The 27,780-nt window shown below is 37.1% G+C and overlaps 1 protein-coding gene across 5 annotated transcripts in view; it reads left to right on the plus strand.

The window, feature by feature from the left end:
• Nucleotides 1–27,780, plus strand: part of LOC134753937 (protein sickie) — a 292,384-nt gene that overhangs the window by 136,438 nt on the left and 128,166 nt on the right. For all 5 annotated transcript variants that reach the window (XM_063689921.1, XM_063689917.1, XM_063689918.1 and 2 more), the window contains exon 3: nt 8,318–8,631. In XM_063689921.1, coding sequence (XP_063545991.1) covers nt 8,318–8,631 — 314 coding nt within the window. The remainder of the gene's footprint in view (nt 1–8,317; nt 8,632–27,780) is intronic.

Below are 27,780 nucleotides of genomic sequence, written 5' to 3' on the forward strand. Positions count from 1 at the left end.
CTAGTACTAGTGTAAGACAAAGATAGTATGATTCTCTCTGTCTATGTTTGAAATGAGACAATCCCTTGACAAACTATATAAAATAAATCTGGTAGGTAGTGAGATAAAATTGGAATTTGTAGGACTTACCTACTAGCTAGTTCTTAGGAACCTAGAACATTTATTTTTAAATTATCTGTAGGTACCTATTTAAAAAGACAGCCCTATGTTCTGCTTTGTGATGTACTAAATGGACTATTTTAATAGGACCGAAAAATACCACTTACCAATCCGGTATAGATTGATCGTCCATTGTTAAGAATTTGGGTCTACTGTTAGGTATGCCGAATTTATTCAATAACATCCTGTAAACTGGCGTGTCCCATTCAATGTAGTGACGTCCATATTGATAATCCTACATGCGAGTCATGAGCATGCTACCATGGCATGGCATTAGGCGCAATATGTATGGATTTAAAATGTATATTATCAAGTAATCTCGACTTGTATCTATTCTCATATCCACTCTCTACGATCCTGCACCAAACTGTTTCTGTTTAGCCCATAGTTTACTGGTAGAGAATGCCCTAAGGCGCTAAGTCCGCCATTTGTACTCGTTTTTGTAAATTTGTGCAATAAAGTTTAAATAAATAAATAAATTACTAGTTAATTGTTAATATTAAACATGTAAAAATATGCATTTGCTTACGTTATCACTGTTATCAGATACCGTTTCGGTTATTTATTAGGATTAAAAGATGTTCATTGTTACGAACGGTAATAAAATTAGTCAAACGGATGCCCTTATAAAACAGATGATTCTGACTCGACTTACTCTACAATGAAAAGTAACACTAATAAATCGCAAAGTATGATTAGGATGCCATGCCTACGCGCAGTGCTCAAAACCAAACAAAACGTGCACCGCTTACAAAGTACTAAAGCTTAACATGTGTTTGGTATTAGCGATTTAGTTAGCATGAAAATGCGTCTGCAGGCATGTGTACGTCCTGAACTTGTCGATTTGAAGGTCAATCTGGTGAGCTGCTTCGATAGATATTGGCAGCTTGCGTCACACAAAATATTATGGGTTTTAGTCGAAAGATGATAAATACATATTCATTAAATTCACAAGAGAGGCATATCTAAAGATCTAATGCGTATTTGTTTGCTATCCTAATGCTAACATTAAGTGTTTTAATCTATATGTAGTATTTAAAACAATAACGTCAATAACTGACAACATGATATGCTACCTTCGTTATAGAGTCGATAAAGACATTTACTTTTGCGTTCCAACGAGTACGTGTTGACTTTTTTTGTTGTGAAGTGAAGTAACAATTTAATTAATAATTTTAATGAACTACCATTTACCACAGCGTCTTTGTAGTACACTATCTGAAATGTTATCTACGATGGACCTTCCTCTTATTTCATATATGTACTTAGATCATAATAAATTACCGTATTACGAAGCACATATATAATAACATACAACATTATTCCATAGAACCTGATTTAGCTACCTCATTATTATTATGAATATTATATTATTATGAATTTGAATTATATTATTATTGAAATTATCTTGGTTCTAGGCATAACTACCTATAGCTAGCAACTGTCTACCTACTTGTACTTACTATTTTCGTGTATTTTTATGAGTAGATTTATAACTTGTCATGTACTTACCGGTAGATTTTCCTATAATACCTATTTATTTGATATGTACCTATACTTACTTTAGATTATCAATATATTCATTAAAATAATAGACAAGGGTAGGTCCATGTAAGTTCATTAATGTGTGTAAATAGGTTCGTTGATTGTACCGAAGTGGGCATTCCTCTACTTCTATACAATGAGCACTCTGATGCGAAGGAATCCACGTAATGAACTGGTTAATTATTAATAGTCTAGGCTTGTATACGATAGATAGATAGTCAGTTCTGGGTTTCTAATATAATATGTACGTGTTTAACAAGAAAAGTTGATATAAAGTATCCTCGTAGGTTGACTTAACATTTTTTACTATATGGCCAACCCTCCTATTGCGAAAATAAAACTGCTGTTTCATAAGTTTCGGCGAATTATACCTACGTCGATGCAATTTATGGTACCAACTGATACAATTATTTCCTCTTTCTACAATGGGTACCTATATTAAATAATCATGATAAAACTTTTGAACTCCAATATGAATAGGTACAGTCGAAGGCAAAAATATCGATCCAGACAAATGGCTTAAAAATATGTGAACACGACTTTATTGTCTAAGGTGTAAGAGCGTACATATATTTTTGAAACTTTGGAAATGTATATATATTTATGCCCTTGACTGTACCTATTTTCGACTGCATCATCTGCTGTTTAATTGAAATTTAATGTTTTAAACTATTGCCTGCATTTATGATAAATTAGGAGCATTCATTCAGTTTAGTTTGATACTGCGAAACGCCTTTAAATCTTTCATACTAACTGCGACCATTTTACCGGGGTTTGAATTAAATTATCAAAAAGCCATGTCAAGGGGCACTAAATTGCGCGGTATACCAACAAGGAGCCTGGACCTTATAGAACCGAACCGCACCGCTTGCCAGGTCATTGTTTCGGCTTCCGGTGCTCCAACTGTTGCACCTTTGTTCAAAGCTAAATACCGGCCTGCCCGTAACGTATCCGTACTCCGTAGTACTTAGGTACAATATTCGAGTTCAATATGTAACGAGAATGTATCATCTTATTCTCCGTATTCAATGAAAAAGGTAATTGCATTGCGCTTGTTTGTCACATCACATGTCGATGACTAGTACCTACTTATAAGTTATAACTTATTGCAGCGCAGACTACACTTCTTTTTTATTGACCTATGTAATTTTAAAGCAAATGTATAATTAAATGGACTTGCTTGGACAAATACAATAATTTAAATTTAAATTAGTTTTTTTTTATGTTAGTATGTCTCACAACAGTTTAAATTCGATTAATTTAAAATTTAATTGTTTTGATCATAATACTCGTAAATAATTTGGTGAAATAAAATTTTAATACTACCTACTTATGTTAGGAAAGTATTGTGTGTATAGGGCAAAATATTAGTAAGTCATTATATTGAGTGTGAAATGTTCCCGCTGTGGCTACACTGAAGCATTCTCACGCTCACGCCACCACTCCACTCTGATCTTACAATGTTGATGTGTTTACACAAAAGAAAACAAGTCAGAATTTTTGTGATTTGTTCTGAGCGGCTCGAATCCATTGCGTCGGTCGAAATGTAAAGTGGGCTAATTTGTAGCGACAGATTTATGAGTCTGTACGCTCTTTAGGTACAGTGTATGTGGTTAAGTATGGGGGCCACGCAACGGCGGGGAAAGTGGTAATCGGCCGAGACCTACCTCTTCGCTGACTTAACGACCGATAATGGAATATTTCATAACTTTTAAATCCCTTTATTAGGTAGCTGCTGGGCCGAAATGTGGTCAGGGTCGGAACAGGGATGCGTGTCTCTATTAATAAACAAAAGTAAAATATTTTGTATAATTATAATATTCCAATTTTACCATTATGGCGTTAAAAGGCCTCTTCCTAATATAATATTTTAACGAATACAATTTCAATTAATACAGTGTGGGCTACTAGAAACTGCAAGTTTTTTCACGATTTCGTTTCATCGTTGAAATCATTGTCCATGTCTTCAGAATTTACAGTAAAAAAGTTTAAACCTTATCTAAAATGCAGTAAATGATCATATGTTCAGTTTTAGCTATCATTGGTTACATCAAAGCTTTTTGGATAGGTACATTTGTTTTAATCCCATCCATCCATCTATTGTGTGTTTAAGTGTAATTGGTTAAATTTAATTTACCGGTGCGCTTAAAGAGCTAATGGTTAAGGTGCAGTAGAACGGAGTTTTTTAAAAGTCGTAGCGATTTTTTTAGATCACAATACGGTTGCTAAAAATTTTATTAGCAATCTTGAGGCCTTTCTCTAGGGACTTCAGCGATTCGAATCCTGAGTTTTTGACTTTCGCTCTATGGAAATAATCACGAACAAAGATCAAAATGCACTTTAAAAAGTTATAATACATTTTGCAAAATTTTGTAAAATTCAAAAATGCACATCCATTCCATCTCGCTGACGCTTACGCTCAGTGAGTGAGTGAGAGAAGAACACGAACCTACTGGGCCTTGATGTAAATACAATTAAATACATGTTACCTGTAATGTAACACTTCAAGTACCTATCATTAGATCTCATAGTGATTAAAGATAACTATCCTAATAATTTATATACTTATTTATACCTACTCATTCATATGTTTCAGTCAAATTACTCGTAAGCTGTAATATTGAATTATGAAGATTGCATTGTAGTATATTTAGGGCTTACTAAATTGTTTGCTATAACCCGGCATGTTGTACTTACGACTGCTGCTGTCCAGTGTCCGCTAAGTATGCCGGTGTAGTCTGGGCCCAGTGAGCAACGAATGTTATTAATGTAGTGGCTTACTTTCTCCTGGCCATATTACTTACTCGTATGAATTAGGGAATCAATAGGAATGCTAGGTAGGTATAGATGTTTCAAATTCCAATTTTTACTTGGTATGGTGCACAGTGGGAGTGGAAAATGATCCTATGTTAAAATGTGATTTTTTGTGAGCCTTATTAATATTATTTAAGTATTTTAAAGTACTATTTGATATTCTGCCAACTGATGTTAAATTTAGATTAGATTTTAGATTTATTTATTTCAGGATAAAAATTACACTATAAATTTGCATCAATGTCAAAATTATGCTTATCTTCTTATCATGATCGTCACACATTACATACTAAAAAATACAAAATAAATTACCATAATTTTCTCTCCCAATAAGGACAAACAAAAAATAAACTAAACAAAAAATAAATTACGTCATTAGGTAAATTACCACATACCTTAGGTAATTCTTAAAATAGGTATTTAAGTAACCATGAAACTATTTGTCTACTCGACGCCAAAATATTATTTTCTACGGTTACATATGTACTTGCTTTGAAATTATTTGCACTTAGTTGTCGTTATTGTTACCTCTGAAAGCTTCAAGATGTATTAAAGGACCTTTATCTGAAAATGTATTATCAAGGTACAATACCTTAGTAATAACTCAAAATAACACAATGTCCACAGCATACGCCAAAGCAACAGTATTGAAAAAAAAAAATTGCGGACCACTATAGAAATCAACTTTATCTAAAAAGTCATGCCATGCAAAAATACGCGGCAAGTCACACTACTCCGCCCGATTAAGATTTTTAGTATTACGTACAAAACGTTGTTCACGGTATGGAATCACTTCGGTTTTGCAAATCGATTATTTATCGATAAAGGTTATGCAGATTTTGTTATATCTGGGATTTTTTGTTATATCTTGTTATTCAAGCAGAAAATGCTTAGTTAAATGTAGGCTATGACTTTTATCTTGTGTTTTGATGGGATAAAAGGTCGGTAATCAAAAGAATGAATTTTATGGTTTAAAATTTGATTGATATATTTAATTCACTATATGATATAATATTTATTAAGATAACAAGGCAATTCTTGAGCATTTATAAGATCGCGGACATATCACGTCGGAAACGTAAAATACTTGAAGAACAGCTTATTAAGAATTACTTATTTTATTCACATATTTCACGCATTACCGATTCTATTCTGTTTACTGTGTCTTGTGCGTGACCGTTGCCATTGACAGTCCATCCCTTTGTTATCGCAATCTAAATGTCCGTAACAAGTCATAAAACGTTTAGAAAAAAATACTTCGTATAATAAAATCGTAGTAGGTGTAAAGAACAGGCTACGCGATTGGTAGTACCATTTTAACTCTCTATTCTTTATATAGCTCATTTATATATTTATAACAATTTAATAATATACCTACTTGATTTGAACATTTTGGGTTTATATTATGTAGATGTCATTTCATGTAACTATTCCTTTCGAAGTTTCGCTGCGCGTTGCAGTTGCAGGACGAGGCCTCGACACACATCGAGCCGTGCGCCATGACCTAAGCCCTAATAACGGGTCGAACCTGACTCTTGTGTCGGCTCCTTAAGTCCTACGGATAAGGATCGCATGAATTAATTACACTTATCCGTGTAATGTTAACTCGGGTCGAATCCCGGAGAATGGTATGTCGATGCAAATTGCATAGCTCGTGCCGATATTTGCATTAAACGGCAAGTTTTGTCGGGTGGCAATTCTTAACAGAATAATTAGGAAACATAATTTTTATTGTTATTATGTTACGCTTAGGCTAAACACAAAAAAAAAGAAAAGAAAAGAAAAGGTGAACTTCACATGAAATTTAATATTTCATGCGTTCATTTTAACATGAGAAGGAACGAATCATCTGGTCGTAAAACTTCTCAAATTCGGCAACTTTTTGAAGGGCAAGTTTGTTTTCTTTTTATGATATTATTTCAAAAAATTTGCCACCTCCCTCGAGAATCTGGTGTTTATTTTAGTGTTCTGTACCAAACTTGGTTCACGAAACATTAAGGGGTCGTTTTGGTGTCTGGCCGTCTGCCATAGGCGTTTTTTAATATATTTCTGTAATGTATTTTTATGGATTGTCCTGTTAGAGTTTTCTGATTTGTCCAGAAACTCGGTCTCTGGTGTGCGCAAGGTCTCTTGCGACAGTGCTTGCGCGGACGACGAGCCTTGTAGGAGCGACTCCTGATACCAGTACCAAGGTCACTGGTTCTACTTCCGACTCTCTCGCATCCACGCAACCTCGTTTTTGGCTAGCAATCAAGCTCGTGGGTTCGTTAAGTTCCTTTACCACCAACTTTTCTTAGTACTTAATGGCATGGTTACTGAGTAAGCTCCCAAGCACCAGATTTTACTAGAAATGTTTATCAAATCCATGAGCCATTTTCCAAATCCATTAATGAGTCTATGTAGCAAGGCAAATATGGGCTGTATAATTATTAATGGCAGAGTCAAGCAATAAAGACTGATAATCTGTATACAAAGTTTCGTGCCTTTACATTGTTATTGTTGGTAGCGCCTTTAAGGCGGGTATAGAAGTTTAAGCGCAACGCCATCTATTATAAAGTTTCTGAGAGTGTTAAAATAGATAGATACCGCTTTAAATCGCATGCCCGTGGTAGATAAAAGAACAACTATCGTATGTATCTCAGTAGGTATGTACCTACTAGCTTACCTTATTCTTAATAACCGCCTTACGCAATGGTTGGTGGCAGGATTTCACAACACAACGCCACTTTTAGTTAACCTTTATTCCATGCCATAAACTACTTGAACCAACATCAGCCATTTGGTACCCTTTTTGTTTTACACACGTAGAAACGGAGACGGCATAGATAGTAAGTATAATATGTACCTATACCTGTGAGATTAGGAGGAGAGGAAGTTCGTGTTTTTGTATACATAAAGGAATATGTCCAAAATGTAACGCCCAATTAGGTGCGGTTATCTGCTAGGTACACCATCGAACAGTGCCATCATTATGTAATACTATTTACGTAGAATGATGATTTCCGTGATAAGAAGTATAACCTAGCTTTGTCTTTCCACTCTTTCCCTAGACCAGGTTATCTCGAATTTTTATACCCTAGGTACAGTCAGCTGCAGAGAAAAGGTACAGGAATAGTATTGCTGACTGTACCTATCCCTAATCAATTTCCCATGTGACCGCGAACCACATGACCAAAAATATACCACTCCGGCTTTATAAAACTGGTTATAGGTGTTATCCGTAACCAGATACAACACAATTGACAATTGTCGTTTGTCGCGAACCCCTTACGATCACTGGTGAACTTCCCTGGGGGTTGACACATGAGAACCTCTTAACTACCTCCATGTTAAATTTCATCTACATAAATACGTAAATCGGTTCAACGCTTTAAACGTGAAGATGTAATACACGATTATTTAGTATTTATAATATTAGTACTAGGTATTAAAAGGGTTGAACTGGTTATGTAGGTAATATAAAAACTTAGCTAAAGCCCCTCCTGCATGTGTGTATACAGTTTACAGACACGCATTTAAAAAATACTTTCTTGACATTTCCCACTATTTTTTATGTTACATCTGCATGATTTTTTTATTCTGGGTGAACAGGATAAATTTAACTTCTTATCTATGTAAATAGAGTCTGCAAAGCTTATGACATAATTATAAAATAAAATTCAACAGTGGGACAATCCTAACATTTCACTAATAGTAGTTTTTTTTAACTTAAACGTTTAATATGTAGATATATACCCCTACCAAAGAGGCAGGGGTGCCTAATTTTTTTTTATTGATTTCTCTTTATCTTTTGTTACAGTTGGAAAACGTGCAATGCTGCTTGGACTTTCTTCACGCCCAAAATGTCCAAGGTTTAGAGCAAGTGACAGCTGTAGACATCCGTGACGCAAAACTAAAAGCTGTATTAGCTTTGTTTTTTGCGTTAAGTCGGCACAAACAATCGTCGAAGCAAAGAGCAGCGCCATCTAGCAGCAATGCTACAAACGTGGTGAAAAACTCAAGCGAAGATGTGTCCCTGAGTTCTGTTCAACGCATCAAAGGTGGCAGCAGTTGTGATGATATTTTAACAGGCTGTGGAAACAACATCGACATGTCAACACTAGCTGCTAACAGGTAGGTTTCTAGAAATAAAATCATAATTTAAATTCGCTTTTTTTTTTCAAAGGAATATGTTTGCACTCGTTCTGTGTTCATTGTTGTTATTTTAACGCCATCTAGCGGCGAGTAGTCGAACTAACAGTTAGTATTCACTGTTGGCTCGGATGCAGTTTCTTGTCAAACAGTACAGATGGCGTAGCACTTATGACCAACGAGATCTATCTTTGCTTATTATTAGAAAGTGAAGAGTATTTCCTAGAATAAAGATCAATCAACTCTTCAAAGTTGGGATTTAATTCGGTATAGGATAGGTGGGATGACGAAACTATGGGGAATGGGGACACTTCTTGCACGGAAAATAATAAGATCCCATCAACGTGCTCACTAGCGCCACTCCTAAATAGTTGTGATTATTTAAATTTAACAATAGATTTAAAAAGGGGGCCGCTACGTACTGTATTTTGCATTTTGAAATCATTATAATAGTTTTTACGTTGCTGAATTCGTCAATCTATGCGTCCGAAGTTAAAGCGGCCGTTTTGACGACTCCAGCAACATAAGAACTAGTTTGATAGTATAGTTAGTTATATAGTTTTACTTTAATATATGACATCTATTACAGTTTTTAGTTTGATGTATTCAAACGGTACTTAAATACAAAATACAGTACGCAGAGGCCCCCTTTTATTATTTAGCAGTGGCGCTAGTGAGAACGTTGATGGGCTCTTATTAAAAACTACATTATTTTTTTTATTTTTTTTTAATAACCTGTAGTGTCCCACTGCTGGGCAAAGGCCTCTCTCCCTTTGATTTCCATGACTCCCGTTGTTGAGCTGTTTCCGGCCAGTTATTAGTGAAGGTGTCTAAGTCGTCCCGCCATCTCCGCCTGGGCCTGCCACGTCCGCGCTTGTTTTGCGGCATCCACTTGGTGGCTATACTAGCCCACCTATCCGGATGCATGCGGCAGACGTGACCTGCCCAGTCCCACTTCAGCCTAACGGTCTTCTCCCCTACGTCAGCTATGCCTGTTCTGGAGCGCAGTGTAGTGTTTCGGATGCGATCCATCCTTGTGACACCTAGAATGCTGCGCTCCATTGCTCTTTGGCAAACCTTCAATTTGGACTTCTGACTCTCGGTGAGCGACCATGTTTGGGCACCGTAGGGTTAGGACAGGCAGAATACACATGTCAACGAGTTTACGCTTTAGTGACATTGGAAGGTCCCCCTTCATTAGCTCCTTCATGGACCAGTAGCTCTTCCAGGCGTTTTGAACACGGCACTCATCTTCCTTGTCTTGCCTGTCACTGAAAGAGACTAACTGGCCCAAATATATATACTCGTTGACATAATGTATAATCTGCCCGTCAACTTCGACCGTACGTTTCGTGCTATTAGTCATCACCTGAGTCTTTGCACGATTCATTTGAAGTCCAACTTGAAGGCTTGCGTTGCTCAGATCTTGGAGCATTTGCTGAAGTTCTGTGGCAGAGGAGGTAAAAAGATCTATGTCGTCGGCAAAACGAACGTTTGACAACCCCCTGTTACCGACGACTATTCCATTCTCCTCCCAAGAAACCGCCAGGCTTCTGAAAACTTCTTCGAGCGTGCTCGTAAAAAGTTTTGGAGATAGCGGGTCCCCTTGCTTGACACCTCGCTGTACCCGAAACGTTGGTCCGGAAGATTGGAGTTTAATGTCTGCTGTGCTGTTCTTATATATGATTTTGATTAAATTAATATAGGTCTGTTCGATGTTTTGGTTGTGTAGTGCGGTTATTATGGAGGAGTGGGTGATGCTATCAAAAGCTTTAGTATAATCGACAAATGCTAAGTATAAAGGGAGCTTAAATTCCGTATATTTCTCGATGATCTGGTTAACTGTGTGGAGATGGTCAATTGTGGAGAATCCAGGGCGAAATCCAGCTTGAGTGGGAGGCTATATTTGAATTATATATTTCTGAAGATGCGTGCATATTGTTACCTATGTGGCGAATTCTAACGACTTTCGGTGCTACTACCTGTTTACAGATCTCCTGATTCTCCTGTAACCTAACAATAAAACTATAAAGACTGATATAGGTACCAATACCAAATTATAAGCAGACATCCGGATATTGCTGCAAAACTTAAACTTTTTGACTAACAAGTTAACAAATTTCGGTAGTTTGGTTAAGATAGGTAGGTACACTATCTACCCTACTTAGGTAGTTAGGTATCTTCTTTGTCGCATCAACGCTTGCTTTGTCAGCTAACGTCAAGTATAAATTGACAAAGTTCCAATTGCTTATAGCCAACTGTTTTTAAGGTCCATTATATTTGCGAAAGAGCAAAATTGCTACAATGAAGTTTAGTTCATCTGAAGCAGGCGTGCTAAAATAAACCTGTTCCGCGTAATTTGTATTAACGCGTTTATAATAAGGAGCGGCTGAGGCATTGCCGAGCTCGTGACGTGTCCGGACGAAAGTGTATCCATTGCATTTAAATGCAGCAGAACCCACTTAATACGTAATTCATTTTTTACCTGAAACTTAATTTCTATAGGTACGGTACCTACATTCATGATAAAAACTGTTTCCCATATGTGTAAGATATGTTTTTGACGTGGTCTCTTCACAATCTTCCTACATTACTCACGGCCCGATTTGAACAATGCATATATGTAGAAGTCACAGCAGTATGATACCGATCTGTCAGTGTCAAAAGTGACATTTCTTCAACCAAAAAACTTTAAATAATTTATATTAGGTTTTTTTTTATTATTACCTATTATCATATTATTATCATTTTATTTTCTATTTTTCATATTAACTGTAGGTTCTTGTAAATAAAAAGAAGCCCTTTTGACTACGTAGGAAATCTGGCACTATAACTTTTCATCCCAGGTCGAACAAGATCCAGGGGCAGACCCAGAGCAAGATGGAAGGATGTAGTGCTAAAGGACATGAGTGAGTGCAAGTTATCCGAGGGAGATGTCGCGGACAGGGCGAAGTGGAGAAGGTTAAGCAGCAAAGCCATGTGGGATAGATAGCTAGGAAGAGAGAGAGAGAGAAACTATAGGTTCTTGTAACTACATATTATGTAATGTCTTCAACGCGCACTATAGTCTTAACCTCTACCAATCCACCAAGACCTCGAGGGCTGCGGAAGAAAACGTCTTAAATCCCGGAACCTCCCTGCATTACTGATGGGAAATTCCCTGACCACCTGTACCCTGGAGGAGGCATAGACCGCAGAATGGGTAGCCCTCAGAGACCAAGCCAACACTTTCTGTGCTCTACCCCTGCGTGTACCCCAAGCAGGCTTCAAGGAACCGGCTGGGTGTGGTCCGCTCTTAACCGCCTAAGAACAGGAGTTGGCAACTGCGGCCACCACAAGTACAAATGAACAGACCATCAACCACATCATTCTGGATATGCCCTCTTACTAGATACACAGGCAATGTAGACGATTTTAAGATCCTATCAGAAGAAGCAGTCGCGTAAGTACCTGGGAAGGGCGAAATTCTTATGCCATACGATAAATAAATGTAATCGAAGCTTGCCTTTTAACTAAGAAAATTGATGCATAAGTGAACACCTTATAAAATATGAATTGGAGGAGGTGCTCAATTAGTGGGGATCTTTGTTATTTTATGTATCTTTTCCGATTTGTCAAAGACGGCTGGGCTGATTTGGATAATGAATTTATTATGAAGAGGTAGGTACCTTACATATTACCTATACCTTCCTTACCTATACCTTATATTACATATACCTTCTTCACAATTGGTCCTATTGCCATCAATGGGATCCGGGAGAAATCTAGTCTGTCATAGAAACCTCTTCAAATAAATCGGTTTGTATGTACTCGCAAAGAGGATATAATATTATAGAGCGGTACTATCATAGTAAATTTTGTAACCATGGTACTCGTGTGGCTTATCCGACATTTGCTGCGATCACTTAATTATAATAATCCTAACTGTTGCCCGCGACTTCGTACGCGTGGATTTGTATGTTGGTGGTTATATATTCTACATGAGCATAATATAGAACATTATGCAGCAAAAGATATCAGTAGGGACGGTTAATCATTTGTTAATAATTTTATTATACAACGCATTAAATTTGTCTTTGACAAACTACGAAGTTTCAAGACCCTAACTGAAAAAAATTGTTCCCGATATAATCCCTCTCGACGCTCTTAGAAGATTTACAAGTCCACTATTTAAAAAAAAATCGCTTCCGAAACTATTAATACAAACTTTTCAAAAACGGTGTAAGTAATCAATTTTCGTCTATTTTAATATAATGCCCTTTTTACCAAGTTTCAAGTTAAAAGAAAATTTGTACCACATATAAACTTACATCCCCCTTTTAAGCCCTTTAGGGGTTGGATTTTTAAGAACGTTGAAATAACTTTTTTGGAATCTTATACAATGCCTTTCTAAGAAGTTTCAAAGCATTTGTAATAGATTCACTTTGAACCCCTTTATAATCCTTTTAGGGGATGAATAATTAAAAACGCTTAAATTACTTTTCTTGTATTCTAATAATATATGCCTTTATACAAAGATTCAATTCTTGCACTCAAAAAAAATATTTGATCTCCATACAAACTTTCAACCCCATTTTTACCACCTTGGGGGATGAATTTTCAATAATGCTGAAATAAGTTTTTATCTCTTTCATTATATATATTTCTATGAAGTTTCAAGTACCTAGCTTAAAATAAAATTAGGACCACGACAAAATTTCAACCCCTTTTTAACCACTTTAGGGGATGAATTTTTAAACACGCTGAAATCACTTTTCTAGTATTTTAATAATACGCCTTTATACAAAGTTTCAAGTCCCGCACTCAAAAAAATTTATGATCTCCATACAAACTGACAACCCCTTTTTCACCACCTTAGGGGATTAATTTTGAAATACCCCTTCTTAGTGGATACTAACGTCATAAAAGCTATGTATTGTGAAAAATTCAGCTCTCTAGGTCCAACGGTATGGGCTGGGCGTTGATTTAAGTGAGTCAGTCAGTCAGGACTTTTACGTTTATATATATAGATATACATAAAATTATACTACTGGTATAATATATAATATAACATTTTGGCATTTAAATATTCGGTATTTTTTTGTTAAAAGTAAAAATTAAAACAACACAAAAGTAAGTAATAATGTACAGCCAAATGTTGCATGAACAACGAATGTGATTGGAAAGCGAAAAAGCGATTTTTGACAACAGCTAAAAATGAACAATCCCTGCGATTTCATCTATACTTCTACTAGTAACATTTGGTATCTACTATAAAATACGCTTGGAGGCATATAGGAAAAGGAGTTCAAAACAGCTGCGTATACAAACGGTAGATCGGAAATGCCTACCGCCGCGACGGCTATAAATTAATCCTAGCCGCGCTAATAACGGCTGTACGGTGACACTTCTATTTTTAAACTAAGCGCCCTCTATTGGCGAGTTGCCGAGGTGATTCTCGCTGTTACTGGTTTACTCATGTTCTATGTTTGTAAACAAAGGGGACCAAAGTGCAAATTGAAGACCCTCGGTACGCAATTTAGCATGTGTGAAATATAATATAATAATTGTATATTTGGCTCCCTTTTCAAGTTTTTTTTAATTCTTTGTAGGTAATAATATTCGGGGTACTAGCCATTATGGTTGATTTGATAGGCTGCAGAGGTGTTAACTTTGACGCGCTTAACTCTTAACCCTGTCGACTCCCGATTAAAGCTTCTCTGATTAGGTACTTACGCAGACAATACGGAGGACGTCACGTCACCCTGTCTCGAACTCACCGCACGACAAAAGGCTAACAAGCTATTGTTTCGCATTCGGTGTCTTTGCCGGAATAAAAGCCCATGTGACTGGAGATGTCATAGTCGAGCTTCTTTTGTTAATTTGAGGGTGACGTATGTTCGGCGCCCTCAGACTAACGCACGTGCGTACACCGCGCCGCTACCTGCATTATGCATATAATTTAACTGAGGCAATCGTGTGAGGCGTGCAATGGGCGGCACGAGCCACTGTTGAGCCTTTACTAATAATGAGCTATACCATCGTCTCTATTTGATCTTAATAATTTTAACAAGTAATAACCAAAAAATAAGAAGTCGATGCGCATTTTAGAAGAAATATTCAGGTTTTTACCTGTTTTGAATTATTGTTACATATTTTTATGGTGCGTTTTAGACCTATGTTCTTGATTTTTTTTCTATTGAATCGATGAAGTTACTAAATAATTGTTATTGGATTGTTATTCATATTTTTTGGCAACCGTGTTATGATCTAAAGAAGCGCTTCGATTTATCAAAAACTGCTGGCTGACCCTTACTGCACCTTAACAAGTTAATAAAATCCAAATGGCTGCGGCATGTCTAATTGATTCCCGACTCCCACAAATGGGCTCCTTTGAAGGAGTTATCAAATAAGTACAAGGTGGTCTGTTTTTATTGCTATATGAAATTGTCACTAATATTCTGCAGAACTGTGTCAGTAGTCATAGGTATCAGACTCTTCTCGTATAAAGAAAAGTGAGAGCAATCAGACACGAATATAAACCAGTTTGAGATCTCATGTTTTTCTCATAGGTGAACAACCGGGGATGCATGCTGCACAATGGGACCACTTTCCTTACTGGGACACTCCTTGTACGGTGGCCGGTGGCCCGGCAACTCGAATGTCATTTTATAGCCTACACATTGATTTGTATGAGCCTTGATACAATCTTTAATATCAATAATATTCCTTTCGTACTTTCCGTGTATTATTTTTAATGTTGACAATATAAAAATAAATACTACTTTTCTACTTCTCAAGCGACATATTATTAACTTAGTAGGTAAGTATAGGATAATCCACGGCTTAGTTATTAGGTATAATTCGATTAGAGAGATCTAACAGCATCCGATTACTACTAATGCACCTACCTGCTCAAGGTCTACAAGAATGACTGAAATTATTTATGTAAAATGTCGGTGCCCATTTTCATAACTATCTTTTTTCGCCGTTGATAACGAGTTTTATGATGTGAATTGGTTTGCAAATCAAACTCTTAGGTAATAGAATAGAATAGAATAGAATAGAATAGTTTATTTCACAAACAGATTTACAAAACATAGTTACCAGGGGCCCCCGCACTAGGTTGCACCTGTACTCGTATCGCGGGAACCAGTTACATTTGTACAACAGAATTTTATTTCGTATGCAAGTCATACTTTATCATATAAAATAAATTTAAAATTTAAATGTAATACTTAAAACTAAAAACTTAAATAAACTAGGGTTAGGTGACACTGTATAATAGCTTCTGTCTCTGTGTAATTCAGTGATTGAAGTAATTTAAAAGTAGTATTTTTGGCCTCGTTTACAGTGCTGTTCCTTAAGTCACAAAGCTTCAGAATAGCGTTATAGGATGCTGCCTTTATGTAGTCCCCAAAACGTTTAGCAAAAGCAGATGATACTTTAGGTACCGGTAGATTAAATATGCGTTTTGTAAGCATAGAGATCTGATGTTGGAAATCGAAAGGGCTTCTTAAACATTACTTTTAACACGGAGCGTTGGGCTCTTTCGAGTTCCAGCATCGTGGTCTTAGTTGCTCCACCCCACACTGTAATGCAGTAACTGATCACTGGTTGGCATAGCGCAGTATAGACCATTTTTAGCAAAGGCTTGAAGGCTGAATTGCGGAGCTTTTTGAAAATGAAGATGGATTTCCTAACTTTATCAGCGAGATTATGAATATGATGTTTAAAATCTAGTTTTTCATCAACTAATAAGCCCAGGTACTTAATAACGTCTGTGCATTGGATATGATCACAATTACAAAGGTTAGTGGAAGAATCATTACATAGGTGAATTTTTATTTTTGGGTCAAAAGATGGTTTCCATAAGGCAGTTTTATGGAAGCATATGAATTTGGTTTTATCACTGTTTAGAGTTAGGAGATTGGTACGAAACCAATGCGCTGCAATTTTCATGCCGTGCTCTGCTGTAGCGATGACTCTTTCCCAGTCCTTGTCATTGAAAAGTAGTCATCAGCATAACATATTACTTCAGAATTTGGAATATGGAGTTTTAAAATATCGTTGATATAAATTGTGAAAAGGGTGGGACCGAGAATGCTGCCTTGTGGAACGCCGAACTTAATAGGCTCCTCTGGACTTTTGTGTGAGTCTATTTTAACTTGCTGACTTCTTCCAGACAGATAGCTTTCAAACCATGACAGCGGGACGCCACGTATACCAACGTTTTGCAGTTTCCGGAGTAGAATCGGAATTGATATCGAATCGAATGCCGAAGCAAGATCTAGGAACACGCCGATGTATTTTAAATTGTTGTCTAAGTAAGAAGAAACAAGGTTGACTAGAAGGGAAGTGGCGTCTTCCGTGGATCGATTCCGTCTAAAACCGAATTGTCTATCAGAGGAGACCGAAGTTTTCCAAGTATTTAACGAGTCTGGAATTTACGAGCTTTTCTAGAATTTCGGAAAAAGCACTAAGGAGGGATATGGGCCTGTAGTTTCCGGGAATGTCTTTTGCTCCGGCTTTGTGAATTGGGGTAACGGAAGCTGTCTTCCATTAATCAGGGAAGTAGCCTGAGCTAAGGCTAAGATTTTAGATATGAGTAAGTGGCTCACTGATGATATACCTTATATATTTTAGGAGTTTATTACTAATCCCGTCTAAGCCTGGTGCGCTGTGGTCTTTTAGCTGCATAATAATGAATTCAATTTCTCTAAAGTCGGTAGGCTGCATAAAGAAATATAAATTTGTAGCATTGAGTGGTTGAACTTTATTGGCAAGACTTTCCTCGCTTTCCCCTATTTGTGTGATTATTTGTTCAGCTAAATTTTGTCCCACAGATGAAAAGAATTTGTTACAATCACTTAAAGATTCCTCAGGGTTTGACGTGAAGATGAGTGCGTGGGACTTATTCATGTTGCATATGTTTTTAACGGTTTGCCAGAGCTTTTTTGTATTGGTGGAGTTTGTCGAGAGTTCATGTTTTTCATGTTGTTCCTTAAGTTTTTTTAAGAGATCGTTGCAGAAATTTTTATATCTGATATAAGAAATTTGAAGGACTGCATCATTCGGAAATCGTTTTGCTTTTGCATGTAACCTGTCGCGGTGCCGAATACAACGGAACAGACCAGGAGTCATCCACGGCTTCAAAGTGAATTTAGATCTAGGAATCCTCACTTGTTTAGAGTGTTTATCGATGGCGTTCCGAATTATTGTCACCAAGGAATTAGTTGCTACGTTAACTAATTATTAAAATAAAATAGGTAAGAGAAGCTTCTTTCATTTTCGCCGTCTAGTATATTAGGTATACCTAAAATAAATATGTATTACATGCACGTTGTTGCTTTTAGTACGGATAAAACGAAGGCCTACCATAGATACAACAAAATACTTGTGGCTGTTTCTGACGATATAAGGAGTCCGGTGTTTAAGCGCTGGATTTCTGTTCACATGGATCAGAACAGAAAATGACTGAACCTAGATTTAGACTTATTTTTAACATGACTGGCACCCCTTTACAGTGTCAATTAGTTCTTAAGTAGTATTTAATTTTGTACGCAATATGGGTAAATGCCTGAAATAAAAGCTTTTTTTTTTTTTTTTTTTATATTTATTTATAGAGGAGTTCGTATTGTTGGCGATCCCGATCTCACAGTCGGTTTGGAACCTCTTAGCCTTCGGAGGGACGTTGGCTCTCTGTGCGTGTTCTACCGTCTGTACAATGGGGAATGTTCTGAAGAACTTTTTGATCTGGTGCCACCGTCACGTTTTTACCACCGCACCTCCCGCCAAAGAAACAAAGCTCATCCTCACTTTCTTGACACGTGGCAAACCAAAAACAAGCGGGCATCTCGCTCGTTTTTGCCCAGGACGTGCAAGTTATGGAATGAGCTACCTTCTGAGGTGTTTCCCTTGCGCTATGACATGGTGTTCTTCAAGAAGCAGGTATTTAGGGTTCTCAAAGGTGGGCAACGCATAAGTCGCTCCTCTGCTATTGCTTATGTCCATGGGCGGCGATGACTGCTTCCCACCAGGCGGCTCGTCTGCTCGTTTGCTTCCTATTACATAAAAAAAAGAGGACATTAAGGATAATAAGGATTAGTAGGACTACGAATATGAAAAAAATATGGTTTGAGCAAATTCAACAATTTTGTATTCTTGCTGAAGCTTTGACCGTTATAACATAACTTGATTATTTTTAATATAATATTTTCAAATGGTAGTACGAATGTTAGTCGGTTATTCCCTTACAAAATAATAATACTAAGTATTAGTCTGAAAACTGTTCCTATGATTATCAATGTAACCAAATTTCGTAGATTTCTGTGAAACCATTAACTTTTCCTGAACGTAATAAAATACATGGGGTTCAAATCGGTATAGCTCAGTTAGCAGCAAAGGTGTTCATCTAATAATGTAGGGACAAATCTAATTTAATACTCGAATATACTGACAGGTTTACATGCAAAGTAAAACTGAGGCATGGGATTCCTAAATGAATTCATCATTGGAATTAAATGGTACATAGGTGACTTCTAATCAAAGTCTACCCTTGGGACACATTGTAAAGTAACAGAAAATTTGTGTTATTATTTTATGTTGACATAGCCATCAATTTCTTCAACAAACCACGTACAGACGACACCACCACCACCACGAGGCATGCAGCAGGCAAGTCCGCCATTTGTACCTTTTTCTGATGTGCAATAAAGGTGAAAATAAATAAATAGACCACTGCATGGGGTATTTTATAACCCTTAGCAATTTTACTGGGCTTGTATATTCATAAAAAGTATTTATTAAAAGTAATATTTCGTGTGTACAAAAAAGTTTATACATACTAATATATTTAGCATTTTCAAACGACGCCTGTATTTAGATAATCTACTTCATGTTCAAGCAGCGGGTATCCCTGGTACGCCATCTAAAAAAATAAAAAAATGAACATTTTTGCTTTTAAATTATAAGTAAGTAAGTAGTAGGTAAGTATGTCGTAAATTTGGTTGAATCTCATAACAAATTGTACGTCTCTACAAGGGTATTTCTACAAATATATTTTCCTACTACATTCTAACGTAATCTACTGTCTGTATATGTACTTATAAAAAATGGAATTTAAAGATGAATTTACCCACAAATAATTGTTTATATTCATATCGTACAACATCGTTCATTCCCTCTCTAGACAGTTTTACTACTAACAAAGATAGATATAACTCCGTAATAGATGGATACAGTCTAAGGAAAAAACGTGCCTCGAAAACCACGAAAATTTGATTCTCGATCAGATGGCGCCACTAGTTTTGGCCTACTCTCGTAAAGAGGGCGTTGACTGTTTCGTTTGTTATTTATAATTTTAACGCATACCAGTGAAAGAACATGGGTCAAAATCATATAAAAATAATTAATGCAAATAAAACAATCATTTATCCATATATGTCCATATTTAAATACATTTTATCGTATTTTTATAAATCTTCATTTTTAGTTTTAAAGTGTGTCGACAGATGGCAGTGAATTTCCTGGGGTTACAAAATTTACTATGACAGTACCGCTCTAGTATAAGTTACTCTATGTTACTAAATAGAGTTAACATAACATAACACAAACGACAATCAGAAAGATTTTAGTCTTTTGCATAGGTGTGACGGTAATTTCGTTTACTTCTAGATTACACTCATGACATGAGCAATTGAGCAATTAACAATCCGTGCATTTTGCGTTCAAAGCGCCTCGCTTTGGATGCATGAAGTGAAGGTATGTTATATATTTAGTACAGATTAATACCCTTAATACTTACACAAGCTCCGGGTAGTCCGGGTGTCAATGAACTTACTTGCAAGTAGGTAATTATTTATTAAATACAAAGCTATAAGTATTTATAATTACAGTATTTTTGCATAGGTTACGAAATTTCCAGTTTAAATTATGCCCTAAAACCATAGGTAAGAGAATTTATATACCTATATGTATTGCTACTACAAAGGCAAAAAGGTATGTAATCAAATCTATTTTTAGGGTTCCGTACCCAAACAGTAAAAACGGGACCCTATTACTAAGACTCCACTGTCCGTCCGTCTGTCACCAGGCTGTATCTCATGAACCGTGATAGCTAGACAGTTGAAATTTTCAGAGATGATATGATGTACTTCTGTTGCCGCTATAACAACAAATACTAAAAACAGAATAAAATAAATATTTAAGTGGGGCTCCCATACAACAAACGTGATTTTGCCTTTTTTTGCGTAATGGTACGGAACCCTTAGTGCGCGAGTCCGACTCGTACTACAATGCATATCATAGGTTTTTTGATCTGAGTAAACTGTAACATCGCTGCCTCTCGTACACTTTATTAATAGCCGTTGCTAATTTTAGTTTTCTTAGGAAACTTAACAAGATTAGCTTGAGAGCCACCATCATACTATATCATGTTGAGCAAGTATTACTAATACATTATAACATAATTATAAATGGCGCGCTTCGACCACTTTGCATCTCCTATTTTTAGCGTAATATAAAGCGTAAAGATTAAACAACAATGTTGGCATTTGATTAACGTACTTTGTGTAGTTTGGACTCTGTACTGTACTCACTGGAATGTTTATAAGATAAGACACTTAGTTATATATATATTTTTTTAATTAAGTTATTTTATATATTTCTGCTTAAGTTGACTGATTATTTTTATTTTACGGTATATATATATATATATATATATATATATAGGTACGTGTTTAAAACCATCACAACACAGTTCTGTCCGATATTTCACGCTCTTAAGAGGCACGATTTCGGATTTAAATTATTTAATGGAATATTTAAAGAAGTAACAAACGTAATTATAATCCGTTAAGGGGCCTAGCCAATGTAACAATCGTTTGCACTACGACAAGGAAATGTAACTGTCTCTCTGTCGCTCTTCCGTATTAGTGCGATAGAGAGACAGGTATATAGCGTTTCGTTGTCGTAGCGCAAACGACTGCCATTTTGGCTAGGCCCCTAGTTGTTTCATGTGGATAGTGGACGACCACACAAACGTAGTCCCCATTTTCCTCTCTGGATATTGACATGAGGTATGGAAAATATGGTTATTATTTGTATATTAACCATAACTATGCCCCTTCATTTGAAATTTTTCGATTTCGAGAGAGGAGCGATTTAATCAAATTCCATGCAATTTTTAAAATCTTCTATGTAACTGATAATAATCAAAAATAAAATAAAATAATAACGAAGGGGCATTCTTCTTCTTCCTCGGTCCCTCATTGCTGAGGATCGCGACTACGTATGCTCCGTCTCCATAGTGTGCGGTCATAAGCCACATGGGCACGCACTGCATAATGCCGCCAGGCGCCTACCACCCTCTTCACAGCATCAGACCATCTCGTGCTACGTTTGTACGGAGAAGCGGCCACGTGACGTCCCCTTTTGTCTTAAGTGGCAGATGTATTAAACATCCGAAAACCTCAACACATAAACTTCCACATTTATAAGAATGGTGACTGGCGAATAGGCTAGATTTATTTTCGTTTTACTCTTATATGTTAACTGGTTCTGGTATTGAGCATCATACATCCATATTGTTTGATAGAAAAGCCGTCGGGAGAGCGCGCTCGGTTTACGATGGCTGCCGTGCGCTTGACTGGCCTCTGGTGAAAATACCTGTTTTAAACTACACTTTTACGTTGTCGTAAATTGCGTCTTGAGAGCTCAATGCTTTACTTAATCTTAAGTGTTTTATTGCCTGCACCATAGAAAGTTAGCCGTCACGCCAAAGATCGAAAACGATGAACCTATAAAGTACGTGTTTACAAGATGCATAAAGAATGCAGTAGATAGGATCAATAAATGGTTCAATTAGTAAGAATTGAATGATCGATCGCACAAATGTTCAGAAATTGTCCTTAATTACATTTTACAGTACATATAGTGCTACTTTACCGCACTAGTGCGATAATTAGCACATTACGTAACTATGTCGAAAATATAAAGGGCCATATGTACTGTAAAACGTTGTACGATACATATGTAAACTCGTGTCGATTTAAAACACTCCTTTCGGTCGTGTTTTAATTTATCGCCACTCGTTGCGAATTTCCTATTTTTTCGCACTTGTTTCGTAATGTACTATTATTATCATCCCACATTTTTATTATGTCGGTTTGCGTTATTTACTCAGACACAAGTAACAACCAATATTGCGCAGGCCACAAACGAAATGGATCTGTAGGTGTATAGACATCGAGGTTTACTGTACTGCAAGGTAGTAAGTGATACATATGCAGATTTGGTTATGCCAGTGAAATGGAGGTGTCCAATCAATTGGATTTTGGTCCCGTGGCTCCGAAAAGTTCGGTTGCACGTTTATAGAGCAACGCAATTCCAGTCGGCTGGTCGGGACATATCCTGAAACAAGCCGACTGCATGTACACTGTATAAAGCAATATGGGTAGGTTTCCTTGATGAAAGCTCCCATTAGTATATTGAATAGATCTCGCCTTCTGTACACCTACACACGAATCTACCTATAGATGACTGTCGAGTAAAATACTTACACTCACGCAAAATGTATTATAACTAATGGCAGAATGATAAATTGATAAGGTACTCACGTCACTCAGGTCACTCACGGTTCATGAGATACAGCCTGGTGACAGACGCGCAACGTTGCCGCAATGACGCTCGTAATAACATGCGGTTCCTGAACACATCATAGAGAGCTTATAATATGTTTATAAAATACTGTATGTAAGAGCGAAAGTGACGCATAACATGACGAGTGATAAAAATGCGACCATGATACGGCCGCTGGTAGAGTTTAAGCTACAAAATAAATGATAAATTTAACTTTTATATGTGAGCTTACCGTGAACGAATTTCTTACATTCAACTCCGAGGCTACGCACCTCCCGGCATTAAGATTTTTTTTTTGATAGTTTGTTTCGCGATAACTTTATTATTACATTTATTGTAATTTAAATGAAATTAGGAAAAGCGTCGATGAGGCTATTATATTTTTGAAGTTCTAACACGAGCAGGATCGATCAAGGGGTTATCGAGCTTGAAGGCCCAAATGCGACTTAATAAAGGGTCTTGCTTAATAGGTACCTACTTACTGGTCAACTCATTTGCAAGAATGCGTGGCCATAGCGTACGTACTTACGTACGTACTCTTAATACATAACGGGGGTTAACAATGGACAAAGTTCATGCCTCATTAATTTCTTCATGCGTAATTGCTCTGATTATGACAAAAAAATGATCTCAGGACCCGAAAGGCCGCTTCATATGAATCCATAGTCAAAATCTGAACAAACGACCGCCATCTTGGATTTCTTCATTAGGATTCCGTACCCAAAGGGTAAAACGGGACCCTATTACTAAGACTCCGCTGTCCGTCTGTCCGTCTGTCTGTCTGTCACCAGGCTGTATCTCATGAACCGTGAGAGCTAGACAAATTTTCACAGACGACGTACTTCTGTTGCCGCTATAATAACAAATACTAAAAAAGTACGGAACCCTCGGTGCGCGAGTCCGACTCGCACTTGGCCGGTTTTTTTGGACTGATCATCTTGAAAATTGATATCTGCGGACCCGAAAGGCCCCTTTATATTAATATAATGCCCGCCATCTTAAATTTGTAAATTGTTTATTCAATCGCGTCACGAATTAAATAGGTATATACCTTTTAATTAATAATAATAATAAAGCTTTTTTATTTCCACATCACATTGCAAAATTACTACATATTTTCAATTTAGTCTGATGTAGATCCCTTTTGGGTAAAAGCCTCCTCACACTTTCTCCATTTGTCTCTATCTTAGGCTGTCTTTAACCATTCTGTGCCTGCTACCGAGATGATGTCTTCCGTCCATTTTCTTTTTGGTTTGCCCTTATGTCTTCTCCCTGCTGGTCCTGTCCATTTTGTAGATTCTAGTGTCCATCTTCTGTCATTGTACCTAGCTATATGCCCTGCCCATTGCCATTTGAGGCGTAGGCTTTGATGGAGAACATCTGTAAGCTTGGTTTTCTTCCTTATGTTTTCACTCCTGATCTTTTGCACCTTTCTTATTTTTATAAGACTCCTCTCCATTGCACGCTGGCAGGTTGTAATTGCATTTTTGACTTTACTTGTAAAGACCCATGTTTGACTTCCATATGTTAAGCTTGGTAGGATGTTAGTGTCCATTACGATTTTCTTTAATGGTAGTGCATAATTACCTTTTAAGATTTCTCTGTGTGACCAAAACTTTTTCCATGAATTGTTTATGCGTCTGTTTACTTCGTCTTGGTTGCTAGATGGGCTGAAGGATACTTGTTTTCCAAGATATATGTATTCATGGACATATTCAATTTCGGTACCTGCCACATATATTTTTCTTTTTCGACTGTTTGTCATTATCTTCGTTTTAGTTGTGTTCATATGTAGTCCTACTATTTTACTTTCCTTATCTAGAGTGTTTATCATATTTTCCAGTTCAATGGCAGACTCTGCAAAAATTACAATGTCATCTGCAAAGCGTAGGTGACTTAGGTAACGACTTAACATCCTAATTCCTTTGCCCTGAACCGTGAGAGCTAGACAAATTTTCACAGACGATGTACTTATGTTGCCGCTATAATAACAAATACTAAAAAGTACGGAACCATCGGTGCGCGAGTCCGACTCGCACTTGGCCGGTTTTTTTGGACTGATCATCTTGAAAATTGATATCTGTGGACCCGAAAGGCCCCTTTATATTAATATAATGCCCGCCATCTTAAATTTGTAAATTGTTTATTCAATCGCGTCACGAATTAAATAGGTATATATATCTTTTAATTAATCAAGTATAAAATCATGTGGTCAAATAAGTAGCTTTTTCAATTGCAAGATTTTGGCGAATCACGAGTTAACAGTTCGGGGCTAATTCCTAGTTAATACGAATAAATGAATATTAACAATACGGTAAAAACTTATTTCGTCGATTATTGTTGAAATTAAACCCAACCAAAGGAGAATTGAAGGACGCTACTTAGTAAAACAATGACTGTGTTCGCCGAGTTCCTGCTAAGGATACCGATTATCGCGAAATCATTTAAGAAAATAATTATCTATTCTTAGTAGGTATATTATTAGTTTTTTTTTTTCATATATATTTTTTTGGTGATCAATAATCAGTACTCCAATGATTGGCGATGAATTGATAATTATATACATAATATGTGTAAAATTAAAAACGAGTAAAAAGAAGATCATTTAACTCCGGTTTTTTGAAACTGTATGCGATTTGTTACATATTTGATAAGCAAGAGCTGGACAATGAATATTGATGCCACTTATCGATATCTAAAATTCATAATGATGCAACGGCATGGCATGGACCGGGCTGCAAGCACGCACCCTCTTATTATTATAATACAACAATTCGCATGCGAAAGGTAACCAGCTACACTATGCTTAGAGACGTATTACATAATTACTAAATTTATATTTCAATGGGTGCAGTATTTTAGTAGTAGTACCTACTTGCTTTGGGAGGGTTTTTTAATTAATGAATATCATGATGGTTGTAATTTATCTTTAAATATACCTAACCAAAATTTATCGCCAATATTGGTATAAAATACTACCGAAACACGAATGAAAAAAGTTTGCAAAGCTTCATTTTAATTATTCTTCTGCAATTTTCTGGGACATCATTTAATATTTTTAAATGAAATGAATAATTACATAATATAAATTTCTTATTAACATTACGAGAAGATTTTTATTTATTTGTTATAATAGGCATGCTATTCTTGGGTTAAACTTCCGTGACTAAGTTCAGAGAATAGTAATTTCGAAGCTTCTCAAACGGTAATCCCACCGTAGTTTGCAACCCGGAAGCTGTTTTCCGCCGGTCGTTGCTGTAAATTATTTTACCGCAGCAGGGACGGCTGATTTAACGAGATAAGCCGCGAACCCTTCTGTGAGTGCATAATGTCATCCCGCTAATGCAAGGGCCCCTCCCTGGCGCAGATGGCACTCTCGCTTAGTTTTTCATACTGACACGTATAGCTTTGGCTATAGTGTTTAACATTCGCTGTATCCCGCGCGATCACGGATTCGGAAGGGGCGAAGGCCCTGGTGCTTTTGTCGACTATTCCGTCCTGTTGAGCGGATGCAATGGACGCGCGCGCACGCTCCCGCGACGCCGCGCCGCCGCCGCGCGCTCGCCTCGCGCCGTACCCGGCTCCGTCCGAGTCGCGCTCCGTGCCCTCGCACCATCGGCTCGACAGTTGCGACTGTGACAAATCGTCTTAAGAATTATTGTTTATGGTGTGCAAAGCTCGCTGCAGACTATTTATAACTCCCTTATACGGCGCTGTCCTAATCGGAGCTATACCAGTGGACGCAACACGCAACGAGAGATGGTTTTGATGTTTACATTTTGTGCAGTTTGAGTTAATTCTAGCTGCGAGTCTTTTTCTTTGGCCAGTGATTCACCGTAACGGACGTTTACTTTTCGTATACTGGATGGTAAAGCGAGAACCGTAAATTGGCTTCGTGGAAAGTATCGGTAAACTTTTAAGTTCAACTCGAGTGTCAAACTTTTTTAAAGTCTGGAGGTATTTATTAGTCACGCAATGCGATGAATGGAGCGCGTAAACACATACCTACTTCTTTTGATTTTTAAGTGCAGCATTTAATGATAGCAGATAAATGTGAGCTGTGGGCTATGGCGCCTTGGGTGCTAAAGTTGTAGTGTTGTTAGTTGAGCTTAACCGCCCACACATCGCTGTTGCGAAGACCGTGTGCCCGGCGCCCGCGCCGCCTCTGCGAGGTCCGCGGAGCTTGTTCGTGGTAAATCTTTCATTTTACTTATTGCATGGCCATTGGCCGCCACAGGCTCGCCAGGGACTTGTCGGTATCTCGTCCTGACGCCTACGCTCGACACCTACGCGTGTTATCTAATAGCAACTTAACTATGAGGCAAATGCACTGACTTTATTTTCTTTATATCTAGTTTACTTATCTTCAGATTAGCTGGCATAATCGCATTTATTAATCTGACATAAGTACATCAACATCATTCATCCCTTAGGAGGAAAACTGTCCGGTTTTATGTTGATCACCACAATTATAACCTATGTTAGATTGCAATCTAGTATATAATTTAGATT

Source organism: Cydia strobilella, chromosome Z (assembly GCF_947568885.1).
Source record: "Cydia strobilella chromosome Z, ilCydStro3.1, whole genome shotgun sequence".
In the NCBI taxonomy this organism is placed as follows: Eukaryota; Metazoa; Arthropoda; class Insecta; order Lepidoptera; family Tortricidae; genus Cydia; species Cydia strobilella.